Source organism: Dunckerocampus dactyliophorus, chromosome 12 (assembly GCF_027744805.1).
Source record: "Dunckerocampus dactyliophorus isolate RoL2022-P2 chromosome 12, RoL_Ddac_1.1, whole genome shotgun sequence".
Taxonomy (NCBI): Eukaryota; Metazoa; Chordata; class Actinopteri; order Syngnathiformes; family Syngnathidae; genus Dunckerocampus; species Dunckerocampus dactyliophorus.
The window spans coordinates 5370967-5394447 of record NC_072830.1 but is presented as its reverse complement, the minus strand read 5'-3'; the positions used below and the strand labels follow the sequence as shown (position 1 = coordinate 5394447).

The window sequence follows — 23481 nt, the reverse complement described above, 5'->3', positions numbered from 1 at the left end:
GCGCTCTACATGTCAGTCATTACACGCAACACCAGCGTTTGGTCGTGATGTAAGTTACACATTCTGTACAGTCATTGGCTAGCTTTTCTGTCGCTGTTCATGCCATCATTGGGCAATCTACACGTCAGTCATTTTAGGATTGTTGTGATTCTAGTGGCTTTTCTTTTGGTTTACTTCCTGTTTGATTACATTCAATATCACCAGGGTATCACACGACTGGATGATTACATTTTGCATACAACTGAAGGCATTTGTGGCGTTGTGGTAATCGTGATGCCCTTCTTGTCTTTCAGCCATGCACCTTTTGGGCCTAAACTGGCACCTGAAGCCCACGCAAAGACAAATGTATCACGTGACGGAGGACAACACAAGCGGGCTGCCTTTACCCACGGACCTGAGCCTGGGCCCACTTGGCAACACGGGCCTGGAAGTACCTGATCGCCGGGGCAAAGATGACAGTAAGTGACGGTGGCTCTTAAGCGTTTTATCGCGCCGGCGCAGGCAAAAAGTTCCAAAGGAAAGTTTGCGGGTGACATTTGCGGCCAGTCGCCGGTTGTTTTAGTGGCCACCGGGGCCTCTGTGGTCTGTGGCGAGATCTGCATTGTAATCCTATGAAAGTTGTCGTCAGTGGGAAAGCTTTATTTGTTCCTGGAGGGAGAAAATGGAACAGCTTAAGGGAGCGAATATCCGGGGGCAGCGAGAGGGGGCGGGATTAGCCACTCACCCTTCACAACAGATACAATCCTTTCATCTTCCCGCCCGGACCGCCGTGCCTGGCAGCCAAAGAAAGCATGTGCTCGCCCCACGGTGCCGACTGACTCCAAGAAAGTTTGCTTGCTTCCATTCTCTGCAGAAAATGGGCCAAAATGTCGCCATGTGATTTGCCAGTGGCGGCCCACAGAAGGTAGAGAATGGGGTCATTACCATATAGATGGATCCAGCAGTTGTCTTTTTTCATTTAGCAAATGGCAAAAAAGCATGTTTAGCGAGGACGGCAGCGGCTGAGCTCGGACCTTTCGTGGTTAGAAAAATCAATAGCCATAGTTTTTGGAAGAAGTCTCATTCCGGGACGCTGTCAGCGGTAACTATGACAAGCTGGACCTGTCTTGTCTTGGCCTCGCAGAACAATCAGTACTTTCACATACAGCTAAAGAAAATCAACGTATTCTATGATTACTCAACTGTTGCGCTAAGAGTAGTAAATAGGTTGTTTACCTATTTTTGGTTGGTTAAGATAGACAGATACTTTATTCATCTCTAAGAGCAGTTGTCCCCAACGTTTTTGGACCCACGGATCAACTCGTGGTCTCCAGTGCCATGTTTATGGGTGACTTTGTCAAGGACATGGAGTGGGGACTTAACAACACACAGCTGCAGATATCTGCTGGAGAAGAGCGCTCCGTAAACAGAGAGCGACAGCTCTCACTACTGCAGCTCATGCTGTGTTGCGTGAAGAATTCCGTCCACAATGAACTACTACTCACGTTCCAAAGTTAGCGCCCTCTCGCCAGCCGCATCGCCACTGCAAACGGTCCCTTTAATGGTAAGATATTTCACACGTTTTAAAAAATTTCCGCAATATGCGTCACTGCAGCCGAGCCACATAAGAACCACCGCTCCATCCAATTTTTTGGACTTACCCAGGGGTGTCCAAACCTTTTCCAGTGAGGGCCGCATTGTGGAAAATGAAAGGAAGCAACTTTGCCACTTCAATATTTTGTAAAGCAACACATGTAGATATGCTAACAAGTTATATATATTTAATCTCAGCTTTGTCACGTAGGTGAAAAAGCACATTATTAATATCAACGTCATTCTTTGCTCTTTTTTTTTTTTTTTACATTTTTGCTGTTTTTTGTGTAATTTTCCAAATATTTCAACTTTCTTCTTAAATAATCATTAATGTTCTTTTATTCCTGTAGTACTTTTAATTTATTTCCCCAATAGCTGTATTTTGTTTGTTTGTTTTTCATAATATTGTGACTTTAAAAAATATTTCAACTCTATGCTATTAAAATGACATTATTTTTCCTCATAATATTACGAGTTTATTCTTGTCAATTAGCGGATTTTCATTTTGACTTTATTCTTGGAACATTTCAACAGATTTTTCCATGTCTGCCAGTGTTTTTTTCATTCCAGCAGGTAACGAATGGAAGGGAGGTTTGTGCGATGTGGAGAGATTTGACAGAATGCGAAGTGGGCTGTGTACTTGGTTTCCTTGCTAAATTACATTTTTCGACTCTGCCACGGGCCGCACTTTGGACACGCCTGGACTTACCAAAACCATCTGGAATGTAACGCTGGCATCACGGTTCACATTCATACAGTCATTGGGCAGCTCACTGTGATTGGGCGGCGGAGGTAGCAATCATGAAAAGCGGCGCTATCAAGCTGGTTTACACGAGCTAAACAGATGTTGTCATTTTCCACCACAGAGTCCAACATGCAGCATATGGAGCGCTTTTTGGCTTCCAGATACTTCTCAAATATAATTACAGCTCTCACTTTTATTACTGTAGGTTCAATTACGAGTATACACCATTTTGTACCGCCATATGTTCAACCTTTTAATGCCATTTCCCTGACATGTCGTTACTTGGCGGAAAAGCTCTCTGAAATGCTTCGATTAAAAAGCAACAAGCAGCAGAAACATGAAGGAAACTGGTTGGCTTCTTAATGAGAAAACGTCAAGCGGCGAAGTAATTAAATCTACGTGATGCTGTAATGCATTTTCTTTTGTTTTTTGTGGAATAATTGCACATACTGTACTGTACAGACCCTTGAACCCCCTCAGGCATCAGAATTCATGGCGTGATCTCTCTGACCGACCGGCAGGCAAATTGGACAGCTTGTTCCCCGACGACAGCTACATCGACATGGGCGAGATTGACGTGGGGCGCAAGGTCGCGCAGCAGATCCCGTCCGGCGTCTTCTGGAGGTCGCAGGTCTTTGTGGACCACCCCATGTACCTGAAGTTCAACGTGTCGCTCAGCAAAGATGCCTTAGTGGGGGTCTACGGGAGGAGGGGCCTGCCGCCGTCTCACACGCAGGTTGGTTGCTTTCTCCCCAACGCCATTTACTTCCACCTTGTCCTTGGATGCGCGGGAATTTTCCAGAAATGTCGTAGAAAAAGTTGAAAAACAAAGAATTTGCCCGAACTGCACCGATGTGATGTCCCTCTGTAGCATTTTGGTTGCAAAAAGTATCGTTTTCATGGCACATAAGAGCATTTTTGGTGCAGAATATTCATTTTTTAAAAATTTAATAATAATAATAATAAGTGTAGCAGTTTCAAAAGGGCCTTCGCACCACTATCGCTCGGTGCTCGGGCTCTAATAATAAACAAAGCATTTTCAAGAGGGCCTTTGCACCATTATCACTATGTGCTCGGGCCCGAATAAACAGCTGGGCCTTTGTACTCGGGCCCTAATAATAAACATAGCAGTTTCAAAAGGGCCTTTGCAGCGATATCGCTCGGTGCTCGGGCCCTATTAAACAGCTGGGTCTTTGTACTCGGGCCCTAATAAACGTAGCAGTTACAAGAGGGCCTTTGCACAGCAGTGCTCGGGCCCTAAAAAAAGAGAAAGGTAGCGCAGGCAGGCTAAGTTTATTTGTGGCAGGCCGCCATAAATAAATGAATGTATGGGAAAACACTGCATTTTATGAAAATCCTAATTACGATAGCACATTTGTGAAAAAACATCGCATTTTCACTTTGTTGTTGTGTAATAAAGACGCTGTAGCTTTTGATTTATGATGCTACAAACGAGCATTACTCTTATTGTATTTCCAACAATGTCTGCATATTGAAGCCTTTTTTTCTGCTTTGCTGCAGAATATAAATTGCTATATTGTTAGATCTGAGTTCATAAAGCTTTCTAGCGGGTGATAAATCACCTTCTTTGTTACGGAAAGGATTTAGGGGAAATTTCCACGCAGGTTGGTTTGGGTATCGTCGATGAATCACGGAAAGGAGACAGTCCTCACGGGCATGCAGAGGGAAATGTTGCCTTGCTGTAATTTCCCATCTATGTGCGCCACGCGAGGGGAGATGTTTGTTATGAATCATAACTGCTGCTTTCATTTCATTCTCTAAACGTAAGTGCAGCTTTGCTGCTTAGGACGCCCAATCTGCCGCCATTTCTTCCTCAGGCTGACTTATTTCTGCTTGCAAGTTTAGCAAGTGGAGTTTCTTACCTGTTGCCTGGCAGATGAGTGGAGATGGAAGTGAAAATTGTCTTCATTGTTATTCATGGAGTCTTGGCTGATACCAAGCTGTTATTTGACAAACGCTTGCTTAATTCTTCCCCCCCCCTCCATGAAATCTTCTCAGTCGTCTTAGCTTCCCGTTGACAACTTCACAGTCGCACTAAGCGCAAATGCTCTACTTTGTGTTAGTGCTGTTGGCATCTGAGCTAACCTTTCACAGTTGCACGTCGTGCTTTGTACAAACTTTAAAACTACGACATCATTTTTTGTTCATGTAATGTGATATTTTAATATACTGTATGTGCTAAGAGGGAAACATTCATTGCTTCATTCATTCATTCATTTTGCACAGCATGTCACTAATTTGAACTTCGGTCTTTTTTCCCATTTTGCTTGTTTTTTTTTTTGTTAAATACTTTCTTCTTAAATAATCTTAGTACATGTTCTTTTCTTAATATTTTGACTTTGTTCCCAAAATGTTATAACTTTTCCCCCAGTTTAATTGACTTTATTTTGTTTTGTGTGCTTCTCAAATTACGACTTAAAAAAAATGTTTTTTTTCTTGAACTATATGAGCTATATTCAAACTATATGCTACTAAAATGAGATTATTTTTCCTCGTAATATTACAAGTTCATTCATGTAAAATTGTGACATTTTGCTCATTCGAGTACAACTTTTTTCTCTTAAATTTTGACCATATTCTCATCAAATTACAGCTTGTTTTTACATTTATGATGTGTTTTCTTTTTCTTTCCAACTATTTCAATTTTCTTGTAATTCTGACTTTATTCCCATAATATTATGACTTTATTCCCATAATATTTTGACTTTATTCCCATAATATTTTTACTCCGGTCTGCACTTTGGACACCTCGCCTTAGTTTACGTATATCTAGCTACCTTGCCTGATAAAGAGAAAACCCCAAATACCAACCACATAAATGCTTGGGGTGAATAATCTATTGATAATATATTCTAATAATATGTAATTATTGATATATGGTTATTGATAATATATAATTATTTCATAAATGACAGCAGATGTGATCTGTTAGCATTTAGCGCCTACATTCAATTCTTTGTCTTTTGTCATTTATAGCTAACTAGCTAACTAGATACATAGAAAGGTGGAAATACCAACCACTTACAGTACATGTTTTTGATGTACTGCAGCACGTGAATTCATTGCCTTCAGGCTACCTAGCTCCCTAGCTAGCTGTTATATACCTAGCCAGGTGATAGGTAGGTGAATTGTTTAGCATGGCACCATGTCTTTGAATAAGCTAAGCTTGCTGGCTGTATGTAGTCCTTTCTTGGATGTGAGATACATGGCAGCCATGATGCGGCAGGCTAATGCTCCTGCTGCTAGTGGAAGGATAAGTTATTCATGTGGACCAAATGACAGCGGGCTTTAAAGCGTCCCGAGAGCGCTCCCATCTCACATGTCACCCTTAATGGCGTGTCTGCGGCCATCCATCCATCCATCCACTCACGTCTTTCGTCTCGTCTGCAGTTTGACTTTGTGGAGCTGCTGGATGGCCGACGGCTCCTGGCCCACAACCCCCCCGGCCTGGAGGGGCCCGCCGCCCTACAGAGGAGCCTGGCGCCCGTCACCACACACGACACGGGCTTCATCCAGTACATGGAGTCCGGCATCTGGCACCTGGCCGTCTACAACGACGGCAAAGACGCAGAGACCGTCTCCTTCCTCACCACCGCCATCGGTGAGCAATCCTTTTGGTTGGCCTTTGAAACCATTTTCTCCCACACCGCAATAGATGCCATAGATCACATGATAGATTCACTGAAGAAAAACTACATGATGAAACTTAGATAGGTGTCAAAGCTTAATTTTATGATGTGTAGCGAAGCCTATTTTTAAATACAAAGAGGTGTGCATATACAGTACATGGGGTGGGCTCATCTAGCTAGGGGCAGATCAGCGATGGTATCATGTCCACCAGGAAGATTTTATTTTAGAATGTGCAGCGAAGCCTTGGGAAGGTTTTTCCTGTATGACATCATAAAAATATGCAAAATCAAGCATCTGAGGGCCGCGTCTCTCAAAAGTGGAGCAAACAAGCGGGGGAGGTGAATATTGATTTATTATTTATTATTATCATAAATAAATGTGGGGAGGGCCACATTTTGAAAGGATTCTTTAATTTAACATTGCGAGATAAGACCATTTTCGGCATTTGTGCATATAACGTCACAAAAAATCGTCGGGGCTCTTGAGAAAAAAATACAGGACAACTTTCCAACAGGTTCTACGAAATATCAAAGACTGATTGTAAAAAATGTGATTATTGTTTTGGTGTGAACCACAATATGGCGGAACTTTGGCGCTTGGCGGAGGTCTGCGCTCTCCGAGTGCTTTTCTAGTTTTCCAAATATTTCAACTTTCGTCTTAACTAATCTTTGTAAATGATCTTCTCGTAATACTATTAATTTAATTTTAATTTTTTCCTCTAACATTACATCTTTTGCCAACCTAATTTTCCAAAAAGTACAACTTTATTTTGTTTTGTTTGTTTCTCATAAAAGTACGACTTCAAATGTCCACTCTATGCTAATAAAATAAAATTATTATTATTTTCTCACAATATTATGACTTTATTCCCAGAAATCTGTGGCTTTTTCTTCATAATATTTTGACTTTATTGTCGTAAAATTGCAGCTGTTTTTTTTCCCCATTTGTTGTTTTTTGTTTTTCAGTCTTCTTGTACATTTTCTTCTCGTAATTATGACTATTTTCATAGTATTTTGACTTTATTCTTGTAGCATTATAACTTTAAAAAATTACAACTTACTAAAATGACATTATTTTTCCTCATAATATTACATTATTCTCTGAAAATTGTGACTTTTTCCTCATTAGATCACAACTTTTCTGCTTAATATTTTGACTTTATTCTTGTAAAATGACTGTGGTTGTTGTTTTTTAGGTTTCTTGTTAAATGATGTCTTTAGAATCCGCCGCGGGTCGCACTTCGGACACCCCCGCTCAAGAGACAAATGTTACTGTAAGAACGTCATTAAAACGTCACTTTTACATCACAGAGGGACCTTCCACTGTCATGCAAGTGCAAAAAGAAGTTAAGGGCTCCAACCAAGATTTCTTCTAAGCCCAAAACTAAGCTAAGCATGTTCATACGAAAGCCTAAAAACAATGAAACTGGCATAATGCATTTGAAGTGTGATGCAAGTGTAAAAATAAGTTACCCACTAACCATACAGTAATAAAGTCCATGTTCGCTAAGGCCAATGCGCAGGGATCCACACTACTCTTCTATTTGGGCTGTGAGTTTACTGGTGGAAGGTTAATCAAGGTGAAGATGAATCTGACAAAAAAAGAAAATGAGGACATGAACACTATCCTGCCATGATGCCCTCAGGAGGCCATTTAGGGATCACAACATCCTCATTAGCCACGAGTGTGTCATGAGCCAATCAGGGGATCCAGCTTGTGGCGACCATTAGCATACAATTGAAGGCGTGATTGTACACTCAAGTACGCTGCTTTTAAAAAAAAATGTGCTCCACTTTTCATCTGCGACTCCTGTGGAGGTGCACGGTCTTAGGGGCCAACCACGGCGAATTGTTTTCACGTCAGAATATTTGTTTCAGCCTTTCATCCACACGGAAACGGCGTTCTGGGTGACCTGAAACGGTATTTTTCGAAAACGGCCTCCAGACTGGGAAAATCTGAAAACGCCGGCTTCCGTGTAGACAGCCGAAACCACCGTTTTACGAAAACCATGACATCACCGGCCCAGATTTGAGCTTTGACGACAAGCCCACAGAATATTGGCATGACTCACCCCAGTCGACATTCTCCTGATGTCTCAAACTCCAAAATGACTCACAGAAGGAATTCTACTTCTCGTGAGTCTAGATGAGCCTTGGAAAGCGAGAGACGATGGCTCTTATGCGCCTGCGGTCTTATAGTGTGTCACGTGGTTCCGTCTGCATGTCTGTTTACAGCACCTTGTGTATTGCATCCTTTTCAAACCGCCCAAAAAAACATCCCAGGAACGTTGCTGTGAGTTAGCCGCCCCGTCCCCCTGCAAAGCAGCTTTGATTAGCGCCAGCAAGGTGTGAGGGATGGCGTGAGGGAGGTGTTGGCTTTCACAGCCGCAGCAGCTGAGAGCGCGTCTCACTTGCGCTTTAATTAAAAGCTCCTGGGCCCGAGTCCATATGTGACACACAGAACAGGATCGATAGGGATCTGTCCTTGGAGCCAGACAGAATTTCTCCCCCTTTCCAAAACCACCACCACCACCCATTGTGCCAAACACAGCCGTGATTCAATATTTATGATATGATATGACACAAGGCGTGTTTACTTTGCTTATTTCTTTTCTCCACGGGGAGCATGAAGGTCCTCTGTGGTTCACAGGGAAAAAGTCAGCCCAAAAGGCCCGCGATGAAGAGGGATGCGGTGGACTGGGCAGGCTGAGTCAGAGCCCGAGTTGCGCCCACCGGAGGCGCTGCTTTCTAAAATGGGTCAGCAGGATCTAGAGTTGACCTTCAAACATGGCCTCTGATGTGAAGGAATGTGGGTCCACCAAGTCTGCCTTCTCTGTGGCTTGAGTGCTGAGTGAAAGGGCCCCAATTATGCACGATGTACTTCGTAACACGGGATGAAAATCTATTATTTCCCTCACTTGGTTGCTTGACTTCTCAGAGAGAATGCCTGCTTTTGTACTTGCACGTTTTTATGACGTCCGCTCTATACATACTTACTCTGGCTAGTAATGGCATGATATTTGATTAGAACAAATCAGCAGGTACAGTCAGTTGGTCCAATTTGTTCCAGTCTTTCTTACCTCCAGGTGGGCACAAAACACACTTATATCTAAAGAAAAAAAATAGATAGAAAAAAGTTATTTGATATCGGTATCATATCGGTCTTGAGAAGCAGGACGTTATTTGTATCGGTTTAAAGATACAGTATATATGTCATGCATCTCTACTAATATCACTACTATATAGAGCACAATTAATTTGGACCACCACAAATAGATTTGGCGCTACCTGTTCACCCTCCCTCATAAACACATTATAATGGGACTGTCTGTGAATGGAGCTTGTCGTTCCAACCCTGTACAGTAGATGGCATGGAGACTCGGCTTTTTAACACACCTCATACGCACCTGCTCTGCCAGAGAATAAGAAGACGTAGCAGGAAGGATCAGTGTTGCCAACATAGCAACTTTGTCGCTATATTTAGCGATTATTCAGACCCCTTTAGATGCTGTTTTCCAAGAGCGACTACTGCCAGATATGGTGAAGAGACCTTTGGAGAATCTGACATGACATGTATTGCTCTTCTCAACTAACAGCTGCTGTGGGCCCCTCACATGCGGCTCCGTCTTGTTTGTGACATGAATACACAAAAAGAGAGTATTTGTTTTTTGTTATTACAATTCAACGCACATGCGTCACACACCCAGTTATGCAAATGAGTGTGTGTGTGTGTGTGTGTGGGGGGGGGGGGGTATGGGGGAGGGGGGCTGTCCTGTGGCTAGGTGGTGATTCCCCGCATGTCCCAGCTACTGTTTTGAATCACAGTCCTGTGGAGCGTGAAGACATTTGTCCTCGCTGCCTGGTGCCTGACACGGATGCCGGCAGTATATGGGGCTGGGGAGGGGGGTTAGCGAGTGAGGTGAGGGGAGGGGTGGTCTCTCCTTTGCAGCCTCGCCGTATTGCCATCATATAAATGTGCTGGGAGTCCTCTTGAGTGCGCGGGAAGGCACTGATTAAAACACGCACGCCACGCTCCTTCCTTCCCGTCCGTCCTCGCGGGGGCAGCGGGTGGGGGTTGGTTTGGGGGGACGCCTTCAATAGTTAGCGCCCCCTGATACGCAGGGTAATGAATTTCAATGAAGGCCCTGCTTGAATCTGTGATTTATGCGTGGAGTGTGCGGCTGAGAGATATTCATGGCTTCCCTTTCGCCTTTTCCCCGCGATGCTCTCTGAGGGAAACACAGGCAGGGGACGTAGAAAATGTACTCAATTCATAATCAGTCCATTAAACATGATGGCGGCAGCTTCCAAATACCATCAACATTTCAATACATGCATGCGGCCTTATGTGCTCATATCCTGCTAAATGATCCTGCTTGGTCCGGGAGGGATGGACCCATGCGGCTCTTTTGTGGGCCCTGTGGCTGAAGACACTTCCAGTGCCCCACGTATGGAGTTAAAATTAGGCATGGTTAGCAGGTTGGCGGTTTCAAGGTATACCACGGTATGAAAAAGTCACGGTTTTGGTCATGGGGACTAGGCTCCTGGCTGGAGCTTGTGGGTTGCGTGCCTGGAGGCGTACGGCCGTGCAGTGGTCAAAATGCGTGCCTGTTGGTCACTCTCCAGGAGGGGAGGGCACTGATGTAATAATACATTCCATCCATTTTCTAATATTCTTGCGATTGACCGGCAAAATCACAAAGATCGACTGACTGCTGGCTCGCGGTCGACTGGTTGGTGACCCCTGTATTATTTGGTTTAAAAATGACTGTTTTCACTTTACTTTTTTTTTTTCCTTTCATTCAAGATATTTCCAATTAAGGCATTTTACAGATGTAATTACAATACAGTCAAACGTGATATTTTTGCCCAAGGTTACTGTATCAGACCATCAGAATCTCATGCCTAGTTAAAATCATTCCAAAACCTCACAAGCACACAAAGCATGTTTTTCTCACGCCCAACGATTCACAAACAAACTCAGTGTGGGTTGCAAATACAAAACATCATTCACAAGCTAATGCATGTTGTTTGGCAAGTCAGAAACGCAGCTATCAAACAAATACACCATGCTTCAGAAACAAATGCAGCATGTTTTACACATACAAAGGAACACTTGTCTTCAATTACGAAAACATATTCTTCAAGTATACAAAAATCCTTTAAGTATACAAAAAATATATCCTTCAAGTAAAAAAAAAAAAACTATGAAAAACTGTCACATGACTATTGTCACAATCTTACCACTGTCACGTTATTTTTGTCACTCGTCTTCCGCCCTGCAGTTCCACAAACAAATGCACTCTGTTTTACACACAGAAGCCAAAGTCAACTTTCTGAGAAATGGCCTGTAATTTGCACACCACAACAGCAGGTGGCGCTGTTGATTCTATTTAAGGCCGTAAGGACGATTTTCATTTTTTTAATGTTCATAAGTAACACCGTGATACGTCCTCATTTTTCACGTATGAATTAGTGACCACAACTTAATACACATACAAATACACATATACAAATACATATCCACACTCATTACGTATCATAGCGTGTCATGTGTGAACATTAATACCATTAAAATGATATAAGAATTAGGGTTGCATGATAAACGGGCCGATATCAGGGAATTATGACATCATACTCGTAAATCTGCCAACATTAAAAACAGCTCCGATAACAGATCACTTGTATTGTGCGGGTGAACAAATCAAGCGATCCTTTTCCCTCTCTGTGATGTTAACGGCTTGTCATAACGTCCCCTGAGTTCACGGGTAAACAAACATTAACTTTAAGAGGAAGGACGTTGTACCAAATGCTTCGCGATGATGGGGGGGGGGGGGGGGGGGGGGGGGGGGGGGGGGGGGGGGGGACAGCACACAAAAAACCTTATCAGCCACCTGAAACATCAGTGCCGCGGTGTTTGAAAAGTGCAAAAGGTTTTCCAGAGACCTCTATGGCGTCACACCGGTCGCTCAGAGCGTGTGCCCGAATACAGTGCACCTTGCTGGGCCACAGCAGGTGGCTCCCTCCGCTCTATACGCTGGTTCTCCTGATAGTAGTGATGTGGTAGTAATGTCATGATATTTGATTAGGATAAATCAACACTTACAGTTGGTCAAATCCTCATTTGTTCCAGTCTTTCTTACCTCCAGGTGTGCACAAACTACACTTACATCTACATTTAAAAAGTAGGTATAAAAAAGTTATCGGCATCATATCGGTCTTGAAAAGCAGAAAGTTGTCCGAATCAGTTTTCCACATGGAGGAGTTCCAGCGTCTACAGTGTCGCCGTCACCATTGTTTACTTTAGTACTACACAGGAAGCTAAACAGCTTGTCAAAAAGGGCTGTTTTATGTGGAGAATTGCAACTGAATAACCAGCCTGGAGCATCATTCAGGCTTTAGTTGGAAGCGTACCATTGTCCACCACGTCTTGTTACGATGAAGAGTTAAGATTCGGGGGCAGATGAAACATCTATCCAACCCCTGATTGATGAACTCATTGAATCAGAGGTGTCCCAATACTTTTGTCTCCCTCGTGTGTAAGCCAAGGCTGTAGACATTTTACTACAAATATAATGTAGTTGTTAACTCGCATGAAAGCCAAACACTAAACCGGTTGATTGAATTGATTGATCGGTAAAATAGTCTGTCCCATTACTTTTGTCCATAAAAATTGTACTCCACAAGTCTAAGCCAGGCAGCTCTCCTGCATAATTGCACCCGTGGGAAGACGTTTTGTGTGGCGCACACATCTCACACTTCATTTTCCAACTTTCCAACCACACACACACACACACACGTCTCTACAACAAGCGCTAGATGTTCTTTTCAGACTTCATCTTCTCTCCGGCGCCCTGAGAAAAGTCCTCCCGTGCTCCCCAGCACAAAAGCGTCATCATGGAGGCTCGCCGCTCACGTCTATCTGCGGGCCGCCTCGCCGTCCGTCTTTGTCTCTCCTCGCCATCCCTCGCCTCGCATCCTCGGCGATGATTGACTCTCCCGAGGAACGGCAATCTGCAGCTCACGTTTCCACAGTTCTTTTGTGCGGCACAAGAGATTCTTTGTCCGCCAAAGTTCCGCCGGGGAGGCCTCTTAGCCTGCCTGAAGGCGACGGAACAAGACGGGAGCTTTTCTAGCAGCATGAATCCACGAAAAGGCCACATTCAGCAGCCTTGTGTTGCTGCGTGGAAACCAGTGGCGCCTGATTTTAGTGCCGACATGCTGGGAGACGTCATTACTTGATGAACCTGATGGACTTGCAGAGGAAGTGCATCATTGCCATGATGGCTTGATTGATGTCGTAAAACAGGCAGATATAACATTCATTTACATCAAATCAGTACAAAATGCACAGGCATAACAACAATGCAAACAGAAAACACAACATCATAACCTATTTAGAGGTCAATCATTCTCGGAATGCATGTTTAATACATACAGTATACACTCTCACATCATAGACACCACAGGACACCTTTTCATCACTGGATTATTAATCGTACCTTTCAAAATTGAATAGATAATGAATACATGTAAGATAAATAGTATATATACATAACTAAAATTAATAAACGAAAGATTTAATCAAAATAAAACAGATTTAAATGTTGTACAGTACTTCATTGAGAATACAATGCGTCATTGCTAGAATTGTCTGGTGTTTTTGTTAAATAGGTAATTAAAAACACATTTTAAGCACATTATACAAAGATAAACGCCATAAATACATATATTATGTAAAAAACTGTTATTTTTTAAATAAAAAATAATAATATTTAATAAAATAAATCTAAATGGAAATGTATATGTTGTACTTCTTTTGCTCACATTTGCAATATTGCTAAAAATGTTTACATACAGTATATTCATTCTTTGGTAACTAAAAGCAAAGATAAATAAATGAAGATGAAAAATGAAATAGATAATTATGTCATAAATGAATAAAGTAATGTTAATTAAATTAAAGTGTTTTCAATGTATGCCATGTAGAATACAGCAACTTAAAAACAAATGTTAATGATTTCAATGTTAATGGATATACGTATGTATAAAGTTTAACTGTTTAAAGTGCTCATGATGCCAAAAAAAAGTTTGAAAAAAAAAAATAGGAAAATGAAAGTACTCACTTAATGAAACATTTTTGTCACACTGCTGTCATAAATAAATAAACTATGAAATAGGAGTGAAATGAAGTGGTGACATTGACACGTCCCCCCAGAGAGTTTTCTGAACTGACGCCATCTTGGCTGCGACATCATGTCCAGAACACGTTCCAGGAACCAGATGGAAACATGAACCAGCCATGAACTCGCAGCAAAGCTAAGAAGGTGACATATTCACAACAATAGCGCAACAATAACATTCACTGATATTGTGTTCTGAGAACTATCATATAACACACACAAAAAATGGCCACAAGTATGTTTTTTTGACTGTCAGTAAGTGACACAAACAGCTGCAAAATAAAAGAGCATTGCTGCTTATTTAGCCCTGGAATGAAAGCTCATGCTATTATTCTAAGATTCCTAGAATAGATCTAGTACAAATATGGATTTACTTACTGAAACTGACAGAGGCTAGAAAGATGGGTGACAGCAAGAAATTCAGGCGTAGAACATTTAGGGGTGACGCCGGCAACCAGATGCAAACACAGCCATGAACGCATGCCGAGAAAGTGACTATATTCCCAACAGTAATTAAATCCACTGATATTGTGTTGTGGGGAGTGAAAGCTACCACAGATAGCACATTAGCTGCCGAGCTAGCGTGTCAGTTAGCACTAGGCTGGCTACTATAGAGAATATAAGGAGGAGAAATGTAGATTGACTTACTGCCACCTTGGCACGCTTTTCCCGCTCTCGATCAGCAGTATGTAAACATTTGTGTAACGTTTTGGCTTTGTCATTGTGGCGGCGACCCCAGGATGTGAGAGCTGACACCCGATTGCAGGTAAAATGTATATTTATTAATAAAGTTTGCTGCTGTGCAGTGGCAGGATACCAACACAAGCATTTATAGGACAATGCTCCGACAAACTCAAAGAGTGTGCACCTGAACTAAATACTGTAGATGAGTGACAGAAACTAGTAGCAGGTGCAAGTGATTAACGCAAAGCAGGAGAACACCGAACAGGGCAAGGCAGGGAGTGAATGCAAAAGGAGAGTATACAAACAGGAACTTGGGCTTAACAAGGGAACATAAACACACCATGACATCAAACCCTTTCGACATATTTTTCATTCTGCTAGATTCTGTGGACCAGTGCCCCAGCAGCTGCTTTGGGAACGGGGACTGCGTGGCCGGAACATGCCACTGCTTCCTGGGATTCAAAGGTCCCGACTGTGGGCGAGGTGAGTTGAGCCCCTCTTCATCACATCATCATCACCATCATCACGATCCTTTTCATTGTTGATTATGATTGTTCTTTTCAATGTGTCACCTCGTAGGACAATTTCTTTTAATTACACATCAGAGAGTATTGTCTGGAAAATAAAAGTGACTAATGAGGGTATTGACGTAGGATCATGTACTTCTATACTTGATTTTCAATGTATTTTTTATACTGTCATGTGAAAAAATGAGTACATCTGCTGGTATTTCTTTTCTACTCCTGCAGCGCTGCACACAAGAGGGTGAAAATGTGTCAAAACATGCACCCCAAACGTGCTACCTGTGCTATTTTTCTGACAAATACAACACATGGCGGCGCTGTTTTTAAACCCCAAAGTTTGACCCCATAATGAGTGGGATTGACTTGAAGGGTGGTTAGCCCAATGGCCACAAAATTTGGTACACATCATTAGGGGACGACCAAGCACATGCGTGTCAAATTTGAGCAAGATTGGTTAAACAAACATGGCTGCCATCAAAGAAAATGACGAATGAATTGTCCATAAGTCATTGAGCATTTGTCTCATGGTTATAAAACACTGAGGACATCTGGATTGATTACATGTATGCTAGCATGTCTTTCAAATGTCACTTGGGACAGTCATTGAAGACTTAATGTTTCAACACAACTTGAAACTCCTGAAGATGCTCCAAAACATACTGGTTTTTGTTGGCAAAAGCCCCTACACCACGGCTAGAGCGATGATCCTCACGCATCTTGCTCTTTCCCCCTCAGCCGCCTGTCCCGTGCTGTGCAGCGGCAACGGTCAATACCTTAAAGGTCGCTGCATGTGCCACAGCGGCTGGAAGGGCTCCGAGTGCGACGTTCCCACCAACCAGTGTGTGGACGTGACATGCAGCAACCACGGCACCTGCATTGTGGGCACCTGCATCTGCAACCCGGGCTACAAGGGCGAGAACTGTGAGGAAGGTATGAGATGCCACACCGCACGATACTTGCTTATGAATGCTCTTTGTAAGTCTAAAAAAACCGAAATGAACAGAATGTTCATAGGCTTGTTCTTGGTGTCCCTGACATAATGCATCGATTTTGCTTGAATGTGTTACATTTTATTTGTAATTATGTTCTACATTGTTCCATTTGTTGAAAGCGACCAGTAAATTTGCAAAAATGACATTTGTTGTTTATGGCACCACTCGTGACGAACTAGCTCTCGCAGTCCAGCCTCATTTCCAGATGTGACGTAATCAGCTAAACCTTTATGTCTGTTTACCTCCCAGGTAAACAAACATAGCGATGTGCAAGACATAGGATGTTTACAGTGATTATAGCTGAGATTTGAGCAACATGTCAAACGTTTGAGGAGGAAGAAACATTTGGAGATGAAATAGAGAACTTGCAGAACGTGGACTTAAGCCTTAAGACATGGAGATGAAGATTGGTCACCTTCAAAACACAGAATGGCAAGTGTAAATTTACTCTGGAGTTGCTTATCCTTCAATGATTGTTTTAAATCGGCTTCTTAATGAGCATAAAGGGGTCTTTATAGCCTGTTTTATGTACATGTGGCCTCACATCGATAATGAATGATCGCCATTGCCGCTGCCGCCCTCGCAGTGAACATATCTCTGTCATACAACATGTATAATGTTTTGCAGCCTTGTCACTATCATGGAATAGACATGACTTACTCTGTTTTGTGCCAACTTTGACGTAGTGGCTGTTTTCCTGGTAACTGGCGGAATAGCATCCTTTTTCAAAATCCGTTTATACTGTACTTTCAAGCCAAATGCTTCTTGTAAAGGTGTTCCTTCACAGCAGTCATCAGTGAAATGATCACTGCAAAGAAAAGAACTCCAGGTAGGCGTCCATCTGTCTCTCGTTCTCTGCACTTGCTTAGTCCATTTTTGTGTTAAACCTTCCTCTTTTGGAAAAGAAAACAAACTTACAGTATCACTTGGATGCTGTGAACATCCAGCAGCAACCTAATATTTTGGCATGACTACTATTTTGATGAAAAATATACTGAACCAAGTTGACCATCAACCCTAAGAAGCGTTTGTTTACTCTGCTTCAGCTGAGAGGTGTCACCCCTATCACATCACACCCGGAAATGAGACTGGCGCCGTCAACTACAAATATCATTTTTGTGAATTTACCGTTCGCTTTCAAGAAATGGACCATTGTAGAATATAAATACAAACAATATATAACATCTTCAAGCCAAGTTGATAAATCATGTCAGGCACCTTTTAAGGACGTCTAAGGACCTCAGAGAAAGTATTCCCAGCATGAAATATATTGTCTGCTAAGAATGGTTCCATGCACACATTGATCACCTTCAGCTATTCCATGAGTACAAATGTACCACATTTGCTGGACTTTGAGCAAAGGGCAAATCCTCCACAAAGGGTTTAGTCAGGATGGCACCAGGCGGGCATAAATGGTTTTTTTCTCACCACTTCCAAGGGAAACTGGCTGGCAAACAGAACTTGAGTCCATTACAGAAGGCTATTGACATTTATTAGAGCTTTTGGGTATGACATTTAACTTGTGCTTGTCCCATTTTCCACTGAGCAGTATAGTTTGCCATGTTGGCACGGTATGCAACTTGTTTGCTTGCATTGTGTGAAGTTGTAAATGGTACTAAGGTAACTGATACCATATTCTGGTATCCATCAGTGGCATCTTGCAGAGCCAGACACACTTCAGTTACGTTTTAGGGTAGGTTTTTGCTTCAAAACAGGAAACTGTAGGCCTGTCACATTTTTGCTGACGATAATCGTCCTACAAATTATTGCAGATAAAGGATATTATTGTCAATGTAATTTTGAGAGCTTTTTTCATGAATGTGATGACAATATACGGCATAATAATGCAAGCACACCTTATCAAAAGCAATAAACTTGAATTTCTCAACAGTATTCAACATTGTAATTGTAATGTAATCGATTTATTGATTATCGTGACAGGCCTAGGAAACTGCGATAACTACGCTGCAATGAGCACGTCTTTCAGAACAAAAACAACAACAATGGGGGAGAACGAGGCTCTTCTTCTCATAAAGACTTGAATTTAATCCAAGAGGAGACTGAAGTTAGCCAGAAAACGGAGCGCTGCAGCCAAGTGGAGACTGTGGATGGTAATACCGCAGTGTCCATCACGTGTGTAATGCTTCCTCAAGTGGTACAGTAAAATCCCAAGGACCAAAGAGCCCCATATGGTATCAACCTGCCGACCAAATACTAGAAAAAGTACCTGCTAGGGCCTCATAGTGCCTGGTTTTGCCAGTGTGCTTGGTGTAAACGTGGCTTTCGGGTTTAAATTGGACATCTGCAGTGGTCTCCATAGCAACCTTGACTGACACCCGATACATCGTGGCGAAACAATAGTCGGTTTATTGTGCGGAAGTCGGACACGCCATCTGATGTAAACCCACGGGGGATCTCGGCATTCACGACGGCGGATAAGATGGAGGGAGCCATTGTGTTTGTCAGCTCTTGAAGGCTCTCATTTCAAGATGAAAAATGGCGCCGGGCGTTTGACAAATGGGTGTTTGTGACATCCTGGTGCTCCCCCATTCTATTTTGGGGCGGCAGAGTCAGCGGTTAGCGGCGGAGGGGAACGCGGACGAGCGGCCTTTCACATTTTTACCTTTCTTCGCGGCGACCTTCAGCCGCCGTGATTAATTGCCAGGAGAGACTAGTCTTGTCAGTTAGCCTCTGATCCCCACACCGTGTGCACAAAGCATCTGCCGAGAGGCCAGAGATGCAGTTTGTGGCTCTCACCGCCGTTATGTCCATTTATGTCATTGTAAAGAGATGCTGGCGGTCGGCCCGCTGCTCTCAGTGACCAGACGTCCATTTGCCATCTGCGTTCACACTTCAGGACAAAATGTAGTCCCTGATAATGTGATTAAAATGGACCACCCTCTCAAGGGGGCAACGTAATGCTAATTTGTGCAGGAAATGCAGCAGTGGCTTCTGAAGAAGTGATCTTCAAACGGTGTTTAAACTAAAAGTCGCGGACGCTTGCTGTTGCCTCAGGCTTTACTTCCCGCTCCTCATGTCTTTTATTATTTTTTCATGGGCGATAAGTTCATGAACCGTGGCTTTGAACTCCTGCTTTTATTTCGCAGACAAACGACCCAGCGAAGGCATGGTTATGTCAGATAACTGCAAGCTTTTGTTAGGTTTTGGTCCATATCTGGATTTTCAGGGGTTATTTTTGCAACATCTTAATAAAGTGGTGTAACTTGACTTGCTGTACAGAAACAGGAAGCAAAAAAAAGAACAACAAGGAACTCTCACAATGCTAACGTTTGAGTCTATATTTCTTTTATTATGTCTACAATATTGGGTAATATGAGTGTAAAGGTGACTATAGGGTGTTATTTCATGTCTAGAGGGCTCTAATAATGTTAAAAACCTTATTTAGAAGGTGGTAAACAGGTTTTCTATGTCTAATATGTCTTATTTTCTCTTATTATGTCAACTATATTGGGTAATGGGAGTGTAAAGGTGGCTATAGGGGTGTTATTTCATGTCTAGAGGGCTCTAATGTTAGAAAGGAAAGTCAACAGGTTTTCTGTGCTTTAACTGTAAAAATATTTCATTTATAAAGAAGGAATCCTACTTTGTGGAAATTCATTTATCACAGGTGGGTGTGGAACCAATTTACCGTCATAAATGAGGGCTGTATTGTTCATTTTTTTTGTATTTGCTGCAGGCCCATAAAAAAACAAGCTGCGGGCTGCACTTTGGTGGTCTTCCAGGGTGGGTTCTAATAGACGCTGATTGTGTCTTTCAGTGGACTGCCTGGACCCGACCTGCTCGGGCCGAGGGGTGTGCGTCCAGGGCGAGTGCCACTGCTTCGTGGGCTGGGGCGGGCAGGGATGCGAGAGCGCCAGGGCCTCGTGCATGGACCAGTGCTCCGGACATGGAACCTTCCTGGCAGACGCCGGGACGTGCAGCTGCGACGCCAACTGGACGGGCCACGATTGCTCCACTGGTGAGGAAAAGAAACAGTGTTACACGTGTCGTACTGTTTTTTTTACAATATACTCATCAGCGCTATTCATGCTGACTCAGCAGTTTGTTCCTTAGCGCTGTGACAACATTGGTTCTGTTGCTGCCGTGTTGTAAATATACTTCGCATTTTAGAAATAACACAGCCTCGCCCCAATTATCCCTTTTTTCCAACCAAGGCGACCCGTCCTCTTTGTAAGATAAATATAATTCAGTTAGAATTAGAGAATTTACGCTAAATTGGAGTGATGCTCAGATTGCCCTTCATGGGCTTATTATCCAGCTTCAGCAGAGGAGCATTCATCATCTGATCATTTGTACTTTTTAGATGTTTTTATTTTGGAAAAACAGGGAGAGTGCATATTCATCAACATGTTCATGTCAATTATGGCTGGTGGCTAATTTCCATCTTTAGTCCCTGATGGCATTTTAAGTACATTAACAATAACATTCCATATAATAGAATACATACAGAAAAAATACAATAAAATAAAATCGAATTCATCTGAATTGTACAATAAAGACAAAAGTCAGTATATTATGAGGAAAAAGTTGTCGTTTTAAAAGAATAAAGTCTAAATACGATGAGAAATAGTAATTTTGCAAGAATGAAGTTGTAATTTTAAAAGAATAAAGTCTTAATATTATGACAAATATTAATTTTGCAAAAAAATAGTGAAAAGTTGTCATTTTGCAGTCATAGTATTATGAGGAAAATTTTAGATTTTACAAGAATGAAGTCATAATATTATCAGAGAAAGTTGTAATACTATGCACAAAAGTCAGTATATTATGAGGGAAAAGTTGTCATTTTAAAAGAATGAACTAGTAATATTATGAAAAAAGTAGTAAAAAAAATATAGTAAAAATATAGTAAGTAGTAAAAAAACAAGAATAAGTAGTCGGCCTGGGTGATAAACCGAAATTTACTACAATAACCGACGTTATTTTGCCCATGTCGATAAATTTGGTGTTTAAATAAACAAGAAAAGAAAAGTCTTTTTTTGTCTGTGTGTGCTGGTATGCTATGTTCCTTCCGCCTTTAAGACGAGGTACAGCCTCCCATCTAGCCCTGAACAAGAAGGGAAACAGACGTTGAGGGAACGGCTGATGGTTCAAATGAAGAAGCGGCTGTACAGTGCCAGTATTTCACTCGCTCATGCGCCTAGAAAAAATAAAAAGGGAGCACACATGCAACTACGTCTTTCTAGCCTTTAATTTGCATTTTGTTCCTGAAATAAGTCCACACAAAGTAGAGTACCATTTTGCCGCATCTGTGTATAAATCTACGAGTCTCGCATAGGCAACTCGCGTTGACGCGCCGGGACATCTCAGCCGTACAAGCTGCACTCGCTGACGTAGCTAACGAGCTGTGTTATCAGTTGGATACGGGCGCGCTGCTGCAAAGATGACTCCTCCCTGTGACTCCCTGCTTTCCCACTCATGCGCTAAAAAATACTTTTTTTTTCCTGTTTGTATTCATCGTAACGCCGCTCGGAATCATATGCAAATACTTGACTTGAAGTATATGGATTTTTAAAGCCTTTAAAAAAACCAAAAAACGTGTACATCATGAGTAAATATGCAAAATTGACAACTCACAAATAAAGAACACGATAATAACATTATAAAAGCGTCTCTCCAGGAAACCATGATTAGTTTGCTGTTGGTAGCAGTTGTTAAGGATTCCATGCTTTATTTGATGTCACGAACAGATGGCCACATGGCACAAGAACATGTGAAATCTCTTTTCATGTGTAAATGCTCATTTTGGTGATGGTTATCTATCCGGTTTCTAAAGCCAAGATGTCACACACATATTGGCAAATAGCATGACAATGGAATGTCTGGAATTGAATAGAATAGCTATTATTATTATTATTATTATTATTATTGGAATACATGACCTGACATGGTTGTGGTACTGTAGGTTGGGTTGATATCAACGTCGTCCTTCTTGTGCAGTGTGATGAGTGGCCATTAGTAACATAATTGCATGAGACGTGATGCCAGTCATGTTGTGTGGCTGTATGTGTAGCTGAGTACATGTGTGTACAGGATGTAGTATGCCAGGGTATGTACCATACATTCATATTTGTGGACCGCAGTACCAGGGAGATTTATTTTGGGTTCCACAAAGATGAACACGAAATGGAAAGTGAGTATGAAAACTGTGGTAACCACCCAAAGCACATTACGTAAAGGGAGCGTTGTTGGTGCTTTTTGGAGGTCTTTACAGAAGGCTTTATGGCCAGAATAGGTGCGTCCCATTCCGTGCACTAGATTTCATTGAAAGTAATGTGTGCCAGTTGGTCAATAAATCATCGGGGATTTATCGTGCATTTGCTGTTATCGAGGTAAAACGGCCCAATTTATCGTGATATTGAGTTGAGGTCATAAATATGAAAAGTAGTAATTTTACAATAATAAAGTTAAATAATTTTATATATTTTTATTTTATTTTATTTATTTATGGTTTTTTTTTTATCTACTTTGTATTGCTATTATTTCTTGTTTAAGTGGCCAAAGAGGCGCCTGATAAAAATGAATTATTATTATTAATATTATTATGTGATGTCACATATCTGACATGTCTGCTCTTCAAGGCCAGTTTCTCTTGAAGGTTAATAAAGTATCGATCTACAGTATCTATCAGTCAGTGCCAGTTAGTTTTCCCGCCTTGTGAATGTTTTGGTGGGGTACGTGATTGTGAGTGCTGAGTGGAAATGATGTCACAGCTCAGCTGAAGAAGCTCCAGCATTCCCAGCTCGCGACTATCACGGGTGAAACGTGCAGGGAAAGGCAAAAAGAAATAACATTTCATAATCATGACAAGAAGTGTTTGTGACAGACAGTTTAGAAAAGCTGCGGCTGACGCGCGTTAAGCGCTCTTGTGTTGTGTCACATTCCCGTCTTGATTCGCTGCGTGTTGGGGTAATTGCTCGTTTAGTTGAAAGAAAGCAGCGCACGCAGACGTCACATGACAGAAGATGGGCTTATTGTTCACATAAAGCGCTAACGATTAACTTCTGGAATGTTCTGAGATTGAGAAGTACGTCGGGGAGTAATAGCACATACATTTGGAATCAGATGTTTACCACAGTGAGGAACAACAGGAAGTGGCTGTGGCGTCTA

General features: G+C 42.1%; 1 protein-coding gene across 13 annotated transcripts in view; it reads left to right on the top strand.

Moving 5' to 3' along the window:
• Positions 1 to 23481, top strand: part of tenm4 (teneurin transmembrane protein 4) — a 251591-nt gene that overhangs the window by 123781 nt on the left and 104329 nt on the right. For all 13 annotated transcript variants that reach the window (XM_054794148.1, XM_054794143.1, XM_054794141.1 and 10 more), the window contains 6 exons: positions 294 to 458; positions 2839 to 3053; positions 5729 to 5939; positions 15216 to 15317; positions 16094 to 16288; positions 20129 to 20329. In XM_054794148.1, coding sequence (XP_054650123.1) covers positions 294 to 458; positions 2839 to 3053; positions 5729 to 5939; positions 15216 to 15317; positions 16094 to 16288; positions 20129 to 20329 — 1089 coding nt within the window. The remainder of the gene's footprint in view (positions 1 to 293; positions 459 to 2838; positions 3054 to 5728; positions 5940 to 15215; positions 15318 to 16093; positions 16289 to 20128; positions 20330 to 23481) is intronic.